Here is a 15,383-nt window from a genome sequence, read left to right on the forward strand (position 1 = left end):
ATACTTTTCTAAATATTTTAATTAATAATAATTTTTCACTGAATTTTTCTACTCTCTTAATAAAATATTATCGAAATATTAATGAAATTATAATGAAATTTTAATGAAATTGGGTCAAAATTGTGAATGCTTTTCAAACATATTTCAGCAAAAGTTCATTATATTTTCAATGAATTATTTCCATCAGATACAAATATCTCAATTGAGATCTTACATGCGAAATTTTGCGGAAACCTCAACTGAGAATTCAATTGAGAATTTAATTGAGAATTCAATTGGGAATTCAATTGTGATCTCAATAGAAATTTTTCAGTAGGGTAGGAATGTAACGCTTACTTCTCCTAGTGGCTGAATGAAAAATTAGCTAGTAGCTAGATACAAAAAAATAACTTGTAACTATATAGCCTGTACCAGACAGTGACTAGGTAGTAAAAACGAAACAATTATTTTTTTTTAATGATTTCTCTTTACTCTATGTCAGGAGTACCTTATAATCCTTAGACAGTGTTCTTTTATCTCAGAATTTTTATATCACGGATGTCTAAAATACAAAATAGCTAGATAGATTTTTCATCTATTTTCTCTCTCTCTCTCTCTCTCTCTGTCATTAGAAAAAAGTGATCCAATAAAGTTTGGTTTCCTGTAATTCTTCTTCATTACGTATTATTTCCATTCTATTGGAAAAATTCATTTTATCTTCCGGACTTGATCCTGAGACCTCTGGCTCTTGAGTCGGCCACTTTATCTGCTAAATCATTACTATAGTCGGTATAGTTTTGTATTAGCTACATATGGTTTACTCAATGCCATTTTATCTAATGACTAGACGAAAAAATTACACAGTGACAAGATAGAAGATTCAATAAATCCTGAATACAAATTAAATATTAAACGTTATCTAGTAACTGTCTAGTAGCAATATATCGTAAATCCAGAATGGAAATTAGATATCAAAACTGTCTATCCACTAGATAGTAAATTTGTGTATTACATCGTCATTATCTGTACACAAATGACTATCTAGTAGATAGACAGTTCTGATATCCAATTTCCATTCAGGATTTACAGTATATTGCTATTAGACAGTTCTAACGTCCAATTTCTATTCAGGATTTACCGATGATTTTCTATCTCGTTATTGTGTAATCTTTTTCGTCTAGCCACTGTTTATGTAATTGGTATAGTTACTAGACAGTTCTGATATCCAATTTTTATTCAGGAGTTACCGATGATTTTTTATCTCGTTACTGTGTAATCCTTTTCGTCTAGCCACTGTCTATGTAATTGGTGTAGATACTAGACAGTTCTGACATCCAATTTCTATTCAGGAATAACCGATACTTTTCTATCTCGTTATTATGTAATCTTTTTCATCTAGCCACTATCTATGCAATTGGTACAATTACTAGACAGTCCTGACACTCAAAAGACTGAGTAGAAATATTTAGCCAGTCACGAGCTCGTGACTGGCTAGAAAACTTATCTAATCATTCCTATCTAGCTACTAGTCTTAAAATCTGCTCTACTAGATACATTTTTGCTCAGGTGTGTGTGTGTATGTGTGATAAGATTCTTTTTTTTTTAATGCTCGAGTTATATATCGTCTGGATTTTTACTTATATATTTCCATAGCAAATAGTTTTTATGTTTCATCCTAAACATTATAGGTTTCATTATAAACATTATAACATTTTAATTATAGGAAAGGCGACAAAATGTTAATTTATAATAATGTATCAACAAACGATGCACCTTTGTTTTTTGGCGATTATGTCGCTCACGCACGACTAAACGCTCGAAAATATCCGGTGAAACACTGCTATTGGCTACCAGTTCTTATATTGGTCAAAAATAAGATTATATATACAATATGCATTTGGTTCGGACACCTGTTACCCGCTTTATTCATCGAAATCTTTCAAAAATGGACAGGTGCTCGGCAAAGGTATTCGAAGTTAGCGCCGCATTTACTGAAGTAACACTCACGTTAACGTTACTTCATCTCTTTCAGCATATGGAAATTGTACGGTATAATTCACGAGTACAACAACAAGGCCAATTACTTCTTGATGAACAATTGGACCCACGCCGATGACAACATTCAGGCGATGTGGCGAAGCATGAGCAAAAATGACCAGTTTTTATTCAACTTCAACATGAAAGATTTCGATTGGTCGAAATATTTGGAAGATCATTTCAAAGGTATGCGCCTTTACCTGCTTAAGGATAATTTGAGTACTTTGGAAGCCAGTCGTCTAAAATGGAAGAGGTGAGATATGTTTAATTTAATAATAGCATAAATAAATAAATAAGATTGAATATCAATAAAAGTGATATTTTTTAGAATGTATTAAATTCGTCACAAGGTTCTTTACAATATTATGAAAAAAATCGACGTTTAGAAAATCAGAGATATTTTTATAAAAAAATTTTTATCTCTAAAATATTGACTCTTTAGATTTCAGAAAACCTCCAATCTTTGATGATGCTTTCTTTATTACCTTCACTCCTTCTGATATAACCCTGAATATTTATTACCCTTTAATGCATCAAGCTAAGAAAAGTCAGGAAATGACAGTTTCCGGATAGTAACGTAAGAAAGTTGGCCGGAACTTAAATATGGCTTTGAGTGTCATTAGACTTCGCTAGTCGTTTTGGAGTTAATTCGAATTGAAATGTATGGAAGCATTGGCGATTGTTATGAAATATGAGTGTGTGATGTAAGAAAGCGTTCTTATTATACAGTTTTACGTTTACGCTTAAAATAATATGAATTTCAGATTGTACTGGATACATCAAGCGACAAAGACCGTACTTATGTTCGTCTGCTTTATGTTGGTCTGGAAGCTATTTACACAAATATTATTGTAATTTATTCTGTTTTTCTCTCTTCACGCGCAAATATCAATTAGGTATGACAAGCACACGTTATACAATTTCTGAGATATTTTATCTATAAATTTTATCATGTTTAATACTTTACTTATATAGTGTTTATGAAATTTACTATAAATATACGGCATTAAAAAAAAGAATTATATATATATATATTTATTTTTTTTAATTATAAGAACGTTTAAGTTATAAAATTATTGAAGAATTATATAAATAAAAATTTTTTTTTATATAAGATCCGATATTTAAGCCTGCTAAGTAAAATGCATTTATTTTTTCACAAAACTTTTCCATTATTTTTGTTTTTTATTTGTTCGTACACGTTTATTTTTTGCCGTTTTTTATATATGCCGAAATAAAAAAGGCTCAGGACTATCTAGGTTTCACTTGAACTGGAAATTGAGATAAAAAAAAATTATAATTTCGTTAGTTAGATAACGAATTAATTAATTATACTAAGATTTGATATATGAAATTCGTATAAATACGTAAGATCTCTTTTTTATCTCATTGTATTGTCACATCCTCGATACCTATTAGAAGAAAAGAAGAAATTGTAATAGGAAATACTTTCATTCTTTTAATATAACGTACGAATTAATCCTAAAGCTCGAATCAGATTAGTGATTGTCGATTGACAATTGGTGATTGACGATTAGTTTTTAATAGTTTTCAAATTAAAACGAAATAGCTACTGATCGTGTTGCTCTGATTGTTTAAACGCTAATTGGTGTCAATCGCCAATTGTCAATCGGCAATCGCTAGTCTGATTCGAGCCTGAAGTTTAGTAAATCGTGAAAATAAGTTAGTAAGTTATGAAATTGCTCTATTAAGGGGACTGGAGGGTCAGATTGCCTGAAAATGTGTTTGTTCTTTCACAATTTTTTATAACAAACTGAATGAATATACGAAAGTATTATTTTGACGTATATTTATATAATATATAAAGAGAAGAAAAATATAAAATTTTGGTGATCAAATACTCAATATAAGTGTGTGGTACATACAGTTAAAATATATTTTATTTTTCTTTTCAAGGTCGTCATTTTCCAATAATATTTTGACTCTCTTCAATTAAGCTTTTCTGGTTCAATTAAGTTGAATTTTAGATAGAAAATTTACGTAAGCTTGTCGTTATCGTGTGAACGTATAATAGAAATTGAGTTAACAAAAGTTAACAAAATTTCAAATATCTCAATGGAATATTATTAAGTTTTCTTTTATGGAATTTTAAGTTTTCTTTTTATGGAATTTATTAAGTTTTCCGTTCTTTCATAGTAAAAAAAAATTAATATTTCAAAATTAAATATTTTCACGAGTTTATTAATGGTACACACGATAATGACAAGCTTACGGAAATTTTCTACCTAAAATTCAGCTTAATTGAACTACCAAGAGTCAAGACATTACTGCAAAATGACGACCTTAAAAACAAAAACTAAATATATTTTAGCATGTATTTATTGGGAGTTCATTAATTTTAAGGGACTTTTTGGTAAAAATACGGCTTTATTGTGAAAAAATGGTTACAAATTGATCATTCAAAATATTGTCCATCGCTAGCTACTACTTTTTCCCATCTTTCTGGTAATTTCACGTCGAAAGAACGACATATCTATTGAGGCTGTCCACGAATCGACCCATTTTTTGGTATCCTTATGAATGGAAGCGCTGCTCAGACAGGCCATGAGTCATCGATCGAAATAGGTAATCGGAAGGAGCAATATCTGGGGAATACGGCGGGTGTGGTAGGACATTCCAGTTAAGCGCTTCTAACGCTTCCTTGACCGGTTTCGCAATATGTGGCCGAGCATTATCGTGCTGGAAAATCATTTTGTCATGACTTTTCGCGTAATCTGACCGTTTTTGCTTCAATGCTCGGCTCAATTGCATCAATTGTTGTTGGTAGCGTTCCCCAGTGATGGTTTCGTTGGGTTGGAGCAGCTCATAATACACTACACCCAGCTAATCCCACCAAATACAGAGCATGAGCTTGGCGCCATAAATATTCGGCTTTGCCGTCGATGTTGATGGTTCGCCTGGCCTGCACCATGATTTTTTGCGCTTCGGATTATCGTAACGCATCCATTTTTCATCATCTGTCACGATACGATGCAAAAAACTTTTTTTTCTGTGTCTTTGAAACAACAATTCACAGGTCATTTTACGCTTTTCGACGTCTCTCGGCTTCAACTCGTACGGCACCCAATTTCCTTGCTTTTGAATCATTCTAATAGCCTTCAAACGTCTGGAAATCGTTGATCGATCAACATTTAATGATTCTGCAAGTTCTTCTTACGTTTGACTCGGGTCAAGTAAAGCTTCCACTTCCTCATCTTCAATCTTTTTCGACTGGCCTGGACGTTCCTTGTCTTTCGTGTCAAAATCACCTTTTTTATAGCGTCAAAACCAGTACTCACATGTTGAAATCGATGGAGTATAATCACCATAAGCTTCCGACAGCATTCGTTCCCTTATAGAAATATCATACTAAGAATCATTGATAATTACTTATTTTCAGTATTAAAAATACTGGATAATAAATAATTATCAATGATTCTTAGTATGATATTTCTATAAGGGTTGACTATCAGCAGCACTTTTCTTCAAATGGAAGCAAAAAAGCAAAGCTTCTCGCAAATTGCGTTTTGTTGGCACAAAATTCGACATATTCAATGCTCAAAAAAACATGTTGTTTGCACTTCGGCAAAATGACACATACTGAAAACTAAAGCCACATGATGGTGCTTTGACATGAAGGTAGCAACAATATGCGATATAGTACTAGTTACGCCATCTCTTGAAAATCCTTTAAAATTAATGCACACTCCCAATATATTATACACTTATATTAAGTATTTGATCATCAAAATTATATTTTTCTTCTCTTTATATGTTGCATTAATACACGTCAAAATAACACTTCCGCATATTCATTCAGTTTGTCATAAAAAATTGTGAAAGAACAAGCACGATTTTCAGGCAATCTGACCCCTTAATGATTTTTTACTGACTGCGTTGCTGTTCTGTACGATTCGAAGTGTCGTACTGAATTCGCCAAAGACCGATGTACGGCCGATCCTTAGGTGCTATGGCTCGTGTGAAAGCTCGCCATAGTAAGGCAGATGATCGGGCTTCAGGAGTCCGCGACCAGCAACCGCGATAGTCGTTCCCGCGTCTTGCATCTGGAGGCTACAGGTGTCAGCGATTGCCTCGGAGTGGGTTTTGATCGAGTAAAGCTTCCACTTCCTCATCTTCAATCTTTTTCGACTGGCCTGGACGTTCCTTGTCTTTTGTGTCAAAACCACCTTTCTTATAGCCGAAACCAGTACTCACATGTTGAAATCGACGGAGTATAATCACCATAAACTTCCGACAGCATTCGTTGACTATCAGCAGCACTTTTCTTCAAATGGAAGCAAAAAAGCAAAGCTTCTCGCAAATTGCGTTTTGTTGGCATAAAATTCGACATATTCAATGCTCAAAAAAACATGTTGTTTACACTTCGGCAAAATGACACATTGCGTCTGGCATTACCTTACTCATCTCACAAAGATACTTATCAGCAAAATTCTACTGCAGCAGGAGTAAGTGGGCGTGTATGCCGCCTCGAAGCCTTCGCATGGTCTGACAACTAAATGTGGTAGCCTCGTTCTCTCACAAGTTGTCACCCTTGCGCCAGAAGATTGTTTTTTGGAAAAAAATCTCGTGAAGCTTCGAGACAAACCCCCCGCCTGGTAGATTGAATTGTAAAACTTAGGGCTACTAATCAGAATGCATATTTTATATGTGCATGTTTAATCATTATACGTGTTCATCTGACGCGATTATTAATTTATTGCGGTTATTGATTACTTGCGATTATTGATTACTTGCGGTTATTGATTATTGATTTATTGCGCTTTTTCGCACTGAAGATTTATGAGATAACATCCATTTTTTAGTAAAAGCACGTAAGACATATAAGAAAAGTTATATAAAATTTACTATCATCGAACGTACAAGGAGAAAAATAATTTTGCTCTTTTAGCAAAGTCATCGTTGCTATTGCATATGACATCAAAAAAATTTAGGTGACGTAACTAATTTTACAAATTATTTGTTATCAGAGCAGAAGTAGTATCGTTGCCAGAATAGAAAAAATTTGTTGAGCGTACTTGTCCTACGAATCACGTTAATTTGCTATTGATACAAAATAATATATCCTTAACAAATTTATTCCTTAGCTTATTTATTTATTTTAGCTTATTTTTCACCGTGTGGGCTTCTTTACCCTGCGCTATTAAGACCATTCTACATTAGTTACACGCAACCAATCGCATGATCGCAAGCAGCACTATTTCCGGTTGTAAGTTAGTCGAAAGTAACAATTGCAAGGTTTGCCAAAGTCTAAAGTTTGCGCCTCTATGATGTTGCGACAACCAATCAGTGTCGAGCCTCGCACATATAGGTTTATACAGTCAACTTTACCTGTTCTTCTGTTCTTGTTTGTTTACTTCCATATTTAAACGTAGGCTCTGCATGTTCATCATGACGTCGGTTCCTTTTTCCTGTGACAGAGTCTTGTGGATGTCAATGAAACATTCTCGTCACTTATTGGCTGTAACATGCGACTAACGATTGAAATCTAGAAGCTAGAATAGCAAGAGTTTTGCGCTTTCCGACAATGCGATGCTTGCTTGAAAACTTGCTTTAATTAAGATACTCAGATTTGAATTTCGAATCAGATGTGGTTGAGTCGCGGTTACAAATATAATGTCGTGTGCATCATATGATGTAATTGGAAACTTCAGATCTAACCATGAGTAAACGCTAATCGCGATCCAATCGGCAATCGCTGGCTGTGATTTGGCTTTCATCAGCGCGACACTTTTTCAGCCGACGTTGCGATCATGGCAGCTATATAGGGTGCGGCGCCAAAATCCGGACAAAATTCAATTTGAAATTCTCGCCGTTCTATACTACTGGTAGATGTCGCGATTAGCGTTCAAATAGCTTGTACTAAACCATCATAACTTCGAAACAGTCGCAATGTTGAAACCAAGTGCGGAGTATAACCAAAGAGCGCGATTATCGAAAGTGTTCGCGCTGGGCGCTCGGCGACAGAAATCATTCGGTTCTTCGGGTACCCGAGATCGACTGTGTATGATCATCGCAAAGTATAATGAGTCGAAGAAGTCCAACGAAGGTTTTGCAACATCGGCGAGGAAAACCCACTCGAAGGAGCGCGTTGTCAAGACGCCCGACATTATTCAACGGGCTCAGGAACTGATTTTTGAGGATCCAGGGCAGTCGATCCGAAAATTGTCGTCGGTTGTTGGTGTGAGCGAGAAAACTACACTGAGAGAAGAATTTAGTAAATATTATCAAAATTTTGTTACTATTACTAAATGGTAGACGTAAATATAGCGGGCCAAAGATATGGCAATACTTATTAATTAATTTAGTTTTGTAAAATAAATTATTTATTTGACAGAAGTAAAATTTATTTGCTTCCAGAATATATTTGGTAAATAAAACTTATTAGTTGAGCAAAATAAGCGATTTTGTAGTAGTTACAAAATTTTTGGTAGGTTCAACCAACCATCTGTAATAATAGATATTGAAACGATGTAATAGTTGCAAATGAATGAATTTTTCGTTGTGCTGCAACAAAATATACTTATACTTTTAACAAAATAGAACTCGTACCTACTGAATTTTTTATTACATGGGATATAACAATTTCATAACAATTATCAAATATTTGCTCATAACTGTAATATATTTCATATTAAATATTTAACATTAAGTAACTATTACTAAATTATTTAATTGACGTTACTGTGAATGCAATTACGTCAAACTCCCGATCTATTAAATATTTGGTAATTATTATCATATTTAGTATTAGTTACTAAGGATTCAATGAATTTCTGTAACTAAATGCAGTTTGTTATAGTTACCAGTGTATGCGTCGAATCGTCGAAGAGGACCTCCGCTACAAGTCTTACACAATTAAAGTGAGACAGATGCTTTCCGAAGCCGCCAAGACAAAGCGAGTTGAACGCTGCAACCTGCTTTTGTGTTCCTTAACAGTCCAGATTTGAATCCTTTGGACTTCTATGTATGCGTAGTTGAAAGGGTCACGAACAAATCCAGACATCCAAACGTCGCATCATTAAGAGCCGCTATTGAAGCGACATTCACCGATATGGACCGTGACACATTAAAGCGCGCCTGTGCACGCTTCAGACCGAGAATGGAGGCGGTCATTCAAGCAAGCGGGGGATATATTGAGTAAATGTGTTCTTTACAGTCTTACAAACAATGTGGTTAAAAAAATTTTGTAAACCTTTTCGTTTTTGCAATAAAAAATATGTTTGGAAAAAATGTATAATTTGTCCGGATTTTGGCGCCACACCCTATATATGTGCACGCACGCACAGATGTACAGACACGCATATGTTGTACACGGACGTGATAGCGAGACAGCACTTTCACTAACGAGCGATTACACTGTTAAATATTGGAGGGTCAAATTTAAACCAATTTCTTGAGTTAAATAATATTTAGTTATTGTTAACTATCATGTGTGTCAAAATTTACTATTTTAACACAAAACATGTGTTTAAAAAAACAACCACATCTAATCAACCCATTTAAAACAATATTAAGTCATTTTTTTACTAAAACAAAGGTTACATTAACGTGCACATAATAAAAAATAAACTAAATTTTAGTCAAATTTAATATATTTCTTAAGTTAAATTATTTAACTCCATTACATTAGTTAAATTAACGACATATTTAGTAGGAACAGTGGCGACTTATAGGAATGGTTAAAAATAACTCAAATTGAGTATAATTTGACACTACGGATTTAACAGTGTAGATGCTTGCAACTAATGTAGAACGACCTTTAAGCAACTGAACCCGGTACCAGAGCAAAATAGCTCTGTTTCTGTATGTTCGTATTTTGGTTATTACGAAACAGAATACGATTAACAAGATCATTGCGGGCATTAATACATAGAAGAAAGTTGCCTCTATCATGTTTGTACAGTCAGTCGCAACAATTTGTTGCTTGAGAAGTTGTAACTTCGAAATTCTAAAATATAGAACATCTAACTCCGATCTCCCTTACGGCTAAAGAGTTACTTCTCATAACTGAATGAATATTTTTAATCTTCTACACAAAATATTGAATTAAAGTCATATTGTTCTTTTCGAATTAAAGTCATATTGTTCTTTTCGATCATAATACAATTAATACGTGACATTTTTTTTCCGCTATCTATTATTGCTAAAAAAGTGTGACTCAAAAAAGCAACTTCAATATGTAATAAGAAAAGCTGTTTTTTCATTTTAGTAACGTGATATGATAAATTGAGCTGATCAAAGAGTAAAATTCGAATTTCAAGAAGCGAGATCATCACGTAAAGAGTACATGATGATATCATTCGATTGATTTATCATTTTGATTAGGAACTTCTTAACGTCCACATGCATCTATTTTCTCAATGAAGTATAGAAAAAGATGAAATCATATAAAGAAAAGATGGAATATCATATGAGGACACGTGCATCTATCTCCTCCAAAAAAGATCGATATTTCGTTGACAATAGTAGGAGGGGTAAGATTGACTCTAAAATATATAAAATTCATCGTAAAATCTTCCACTCGTTTACCGAAAACAGATCAGAAACGAACGTATTCTGAATACGAGCCGGTGCTGCTAAAGCAGGTGCATTGTCGACGGTGAGATCACTCTACCATTGTATTTTTACGTCCCCGAAAGATATTGGAAGAAAAAAGCAAATTGGAAAAACTAACAGTAAGATTTGAAGAGGCAAATAAGGAGCAAGCACGGATGTCTTAGTGCTATTAAATACTAATATTACTTTTATATAATATTAATATGATAGTAGGAGGATAATTATGTCCAGCATGTCAAAAGCTCGTATCGAAATTTTTCTTCGATTAACGTTCTCTCAACTTACACCTTAGAGAATTTATAAACATTGTGTTGCGAGATTACTGTCGAAGCCTCGGTGGCCGAATAGAAAGGCGTCCCGCCCGGAAGGAGGTTCCAGGTTCGAGTCCTGGCGGAGGCAGTTTTTTCGCAACATATACAGGGTGTCCCGCGTAAGACGGACCAAAAGAAAAATATAAGTAGAACACATTAAAGTGAACAAAAATTATATAGGTCATTTTTCAAACAACCACGTAAAATTTCGAGATATTAATTAAAATAGTTGAGCATATCAGAGCGCGTCGACACGGCAGACGGGACATACGGCTCGCAGCGGCCGCCGAAGAAAATGGATGATTGCTCCGCGAGCCTATCTTGGCTGCGTTTCGAAATTCACTGCCAGTACTGAAATTCTATAGTATATGTGACATGAACTATAGATTTTCAGTACTGGAAGTGAATTTCGGAACGCAGCCCTTATAGGCCAGAGAGGGTGACCCGTTTGGCATACTGAAATGAGTAGCTCCGTGTGTGCGTCCGTGTACGTGTGCGTTCTTCCATTTTCTTCGCCGACCGCTGCGAGCCGTATGTCTTGCCTGTCGCATCGCGCGTTCTAATTTATCCAACTATTTTAATTAATATCTCGAAATTTTACGTGGTTGTTTGAAAAATGACCTATACAATTTTTGTTCACTTTTATGTGTTCTATTTAAATTTTTCTTTTGGTCCGTCGGGACACCCTGTATAATGAATCTATTTGAGTCATCGGTTTAATGGGTTTTGGGAATTTTAAATATATATATAAAATTGGGACTCAAGGATTGGTCTAAGCATGAAAGGTAGATTCGCCGCGTACGTTAATCGAAGAAAAATTTCGATACGTGCGTTTGACATGCTGGACATAATTATCCTCCCACTATCATATTAATATTATATAAAAGTAATATTAGTATTTAATAGCACTAAGACATCCGTGCTTGCTCCTTATTTGCCTCTTCAAATCTTACTGTTAGTTATTCTAAAAAGGAGCTTTCTATAATTTCTGTTTAAATTGGAAAAACTTTCCACACAACATATAAGTCTCAAAGATGTTCAAAGGATATCTAAAAAAAAGACAAAGTAAGACATCTTTAAGACATTTTGAGACATGCATATCATATGGATTGATTCTTCTGATATAATTCGCTTTTAGCAAAATCGTCGTTTCTACTATTTCATATTCGTAATTACATCAAAAAAATTTAGTTGACATAACTAATTTTACAACTTATTTGTTATCAGAGTAGAAATAGTTTCGATGCCAAAATAGAAAAAATTTGTTGAGTGTATTTGTCCTAAGAATCTAGTTAATTTGCTATTGATGCAAAATAATGTATCCTTAGAAAATTTATTTGCTATCGAAGCAAAACTGTAACTGCTTGTATAAATCCATCATTGTTCTTATATCAAAATAATTTGTAGATTCAACAAATTATATCCAGCAAATAGTGATTAGTACTCCTGGCAAATCTTTTTACTGTCCATATAATAACAAAAAGATTTTGCTAGACTAACAGAAAATTTGCTGGGCCAGCAAATTATTTTTCTCCGTGTAGCAAGCACTGTTACTGTATAAAGATCAATACATTTGGACTCACACGAAATATGCCGGCTGAATTCCATACACTTCTGCGCTGCTATTGATAAATAATAACTCTTTTGTTTTATTTTTGCATTTTTTATTTGATTTTACAGTTTGACAAGTATAGTAACAGCTTAATCGCGTTCGGTCATGGAAACCAGAGGATGCATGAACATTCCGGATCAAACTACTTCTAACGTCGACAATATCGTCAGTATATTTTTTCTAATATTTTCCTTTTCCGTCTCTCGATACGTATGAGACGATGCGTGCTATAAATATATGTTACGATATGTGTTAGGTTATAAACATACCTAAAAATTAAATAGTCAAAGATCTATTGTAACGATCATTAACAATTATGTCAAGCGAAATTTTAGTGTTTTTATTTCCTCTCCCCCTTTTGTCACATTTCGCCATAAAGTATTTAAACCCTTTTCCAATATTACGTGTCGTGTGGAATTATCCTGCTCTCTCTTAAAATTCAAGTAATTTTAAGACATAAAATATCAAGTTATTTATTTTATAATTTTGATTAATTGTATGTGTTTTTATAAGAAGAAAATATTCAAAAACTAATATTTTGATTATTAACATAAAACTGAATCTAAGAAAGTATTTAAGGCTTAAAGTGACATTCCATGACCTTTACTACTTCCCTTTTGTTGCCATCGCGCAAGCTAATAGACCATCCCCCCTCGTGGTGTAACGTAATGTTCAAAAAAATGACCCCATATACATAGCTGTTATCTATATTAGTTTTGATTTCACATTTTCCTAAGATGTTTGCTTCCATATGAATTTTAGACACAAAAGGTCACAAAACCTGTCTGGCAATCACCACCAATTGACAATAAATACAATCCAATCGCGTACAAAAATATCAAGCTGAATTTGAATGCTTCGAATATCAAGAAGAATGTCAAAATCGATTCTGCACCGAAAACGCCGGTGCAGGAGTTTTACTCAGGGCAATCGATCTTCATTACAGGTACGCACTGTTTGCACATAATGCAGCAACTAATGTTCAGACTAGAGACGTGCGAATCAAAGATTGTTTATGTCGAATCGAATCGAATCTCAGATTTTAATTTCGAGTTCGAATCGAATAAAATTTCACCTCGAATCATTGAAAGTATTTTTAATTAATCATTGAATTCAACATGAAAATAATGACTTCAGTATGAGAGAGATAACATTGATCATGTGATATCAATTTATTTTAAGGTAAGAGATATATAATATGTAGTCTGCAAACGTGTATAGAATGCAGTTCTAGATTTGAAAGCTATGCAACAACACATATTGATCCGACAGTTGTCGGTAAGAGTTTATCTAAAAGCCATTATGTTCTTTCAATATTTTTCTCCCTGTCTCTCCCTGTCTCTCCTGTCTCTCCTCGTCTCTCCTCGTCTCTCCCCGTCTCTCCCCGTCTCTCCCTGTCTCTCCCTGTCTCTCTCTATAATTATTAATTAATTAAAGTATATTTTAATTTTATTTAATTTTTATTTAATTTTTAATTTACATTTTATATTAGCTATATAGCGCGCGCATGTATTCTTCTAGTCTATAGTGAACTTTTCAAGTCATGCTAATTCCTGTAAGGCTGGATGTCTTTAATAGTTCTTTGTTAATGCTAATGTGCGCGATCCGTATTTGAATCTTTTCGATTCGAAATTTTCGAATTATTCGGATTCGAATCATAGGAATTCGAATTTGAGTCAAATCGAATTTCACTTGATTCGATTCGATTCGAATAGTTCGCACATCTCTAATTCAGAACTTCTCTTATACAGAGAAAGAACTTATATTTCAAGAAAACGATAAAAAAATGTTTCATGGCACAATTACACGCATTCTAAATTACACCGTGTTAAAGGTGGCACCGGCTTCTTAGGGAAGATATTAATTCAAAAATTACTGCGAACCTGCCCCGATATCGCTACCATTTATCTGCTGGTACGTCAGAAGGGCAACCACAATGTTGAAAGTCGACTGGATAACATGTTTCAGATGCCGGTGAGCACAAAATAATACTGTCAAGAACCGTCACGGAATTATTATTCCCGTCTACGCTACCTTTTTTAAATATCCTAGAGTAAAATCCCGCTCGAAATAAGATGGAAGAATTCGCTCTATATGAGTGAAAAGTCAGATCTATTTTCTAAGTGGAATTTTCCTCGAAGAAATTTAAGTTATACGCATTCAATTATAACTTTGAGATTATTATAATAATTACTACAACTTTAATTATTATATTGCTGTCATAATTATTAACCGTATCATTAACATCATTTATCGAACGATAACTATTATTGACATACTACCATATCGATTCTTTATAGATCTTCGACCGACTAAAGGAAGAAGTGCCGAACTTCCGCAACAAAATCGTGCCAGTAGAAGCAGACTTCAGTGTCGACGGTTTAGGACTTTCTTACAACGAGGAGAATTTTCTCATGCAGGATGTAAGTGATTCGTTATATTCTGGCGAGTTATCGACGACCACGGCGTCAGGATCTTTGTTTCGGAATCAATTTCATGATGATTCTTTCTTGCAGGTATCTGTCGTTTTTCATATGGCCGCCTCAGTACATTTCAAGCAAACAATCAAGAACGCTACGATGATCAACATCAACGTCACCCGTTATCTGTTGGATATAGCTAAAAATATGAAGAAATTGAAGGTATAGTGTTAATACGTTCTGAAGAATAATTAAAACAGCGAGACAATATTAATATATTCGCGACCAGCGATGCAACACACAAAATATATTGTGTTACCCCAGCGACCGCGAATAAGTGTCAACCAGTGGCGTCACAATATCATCTCTCTCAACTCTTTCAACTCTCTCTCAACTCTCTCTCTCTCTCTCTCTCTCTCTCTCTCTCTCTCTCTCTCTTCCTCACTC

General features: G+C 34.2%; 2 protein-coding genes across 9 annotated transcripts in view; both read left to right on the top strand.

Moving 5' to 3' along the window:
• The window catches only part of LOC116851158 (putative fatty acyl-CoA reductase CG5065), a 16,437-nt gene extending 13,394 nt beyond the window's left edge, over positions 1-3,043 (top strand). For 2 of the 8 annotated variants that reach the window (XM_032830288.1, XM_032830289.1), the window contains exons 8-10: positions 1,703-1,945; positions 2,012-2,269; positions 2,781-3,042. In XM_032830288.1, the coding sequence (XP_032686179.1) occupies positions 1,703-1,945; positions 2,012-2,269; positions 2,781-2,871 (592 nt within the window). In that variant the 3' untranslated portion in view covers positions 2,872-3,042. Of the gene's footprint in view, positions 1-1,702; positions 1,946-2,011; positions 2,270-2,458 lie in introns of all 8 variants that reach the window. The other 6 variants (XR_004379531.1, XR_004379530.1, XM_032830285.1 and 3 more) reach the window with 6 other exon arrangements.
• An 8,836-nt stretch (positions 3,044-11,879) lies between these two features.
• Positions 11,880-15,383, top strand: part of LOC116851151 (fatty acyl-CoA reductase wat-like) — a 10,301-nt gene continuing 6,797 nt past the window's right edge. Inside the window, exons 1-6 of the mRNA XM_032830265.1 lie at positions 11,880-11,969; positions 12,585-12,681; positions 13,279-13,462; positions 14,351-14,490; positions 14,817-14,939; positions 15,033-15,158. Of these exons, the coding sequence (XP_032686156.1) occupies positions 12,622-12,681; positions 13,279-13,462; positions 14,351-14,490; positions 14,817-14,939; positions 15,033-15,158 (633 nt within the window). The 5' untranslated portion in view covers positions 11,880-11,969; positions 12,585-12,621. The remainder of the gene's footprint in view (positions 11,970-12,584; positions 12,682-13,278; positions 13,463-14,350; positions 14,491-14,816; positions 14,940-15,032; positions 15,159-15,383) is intronic.

Source organism: Odontomachus brunneus, unplaced genomic scaffold, assembly GCF_010583005.1.
Source record: "Odontomachus brunneus isolate Ranch 3 - 2012 unplaced genomic scaffold, Obru_v1 Obru_scaffold_167, whole genome shotgun sequence".
In the NCBI taxonomy this organism is placed as follows: Eukaryota; Metazoa; Arthropoda; class Insecta; order Hymenoptera; family Formicidae; genus Odontomachus; species Odontomachus brunneus.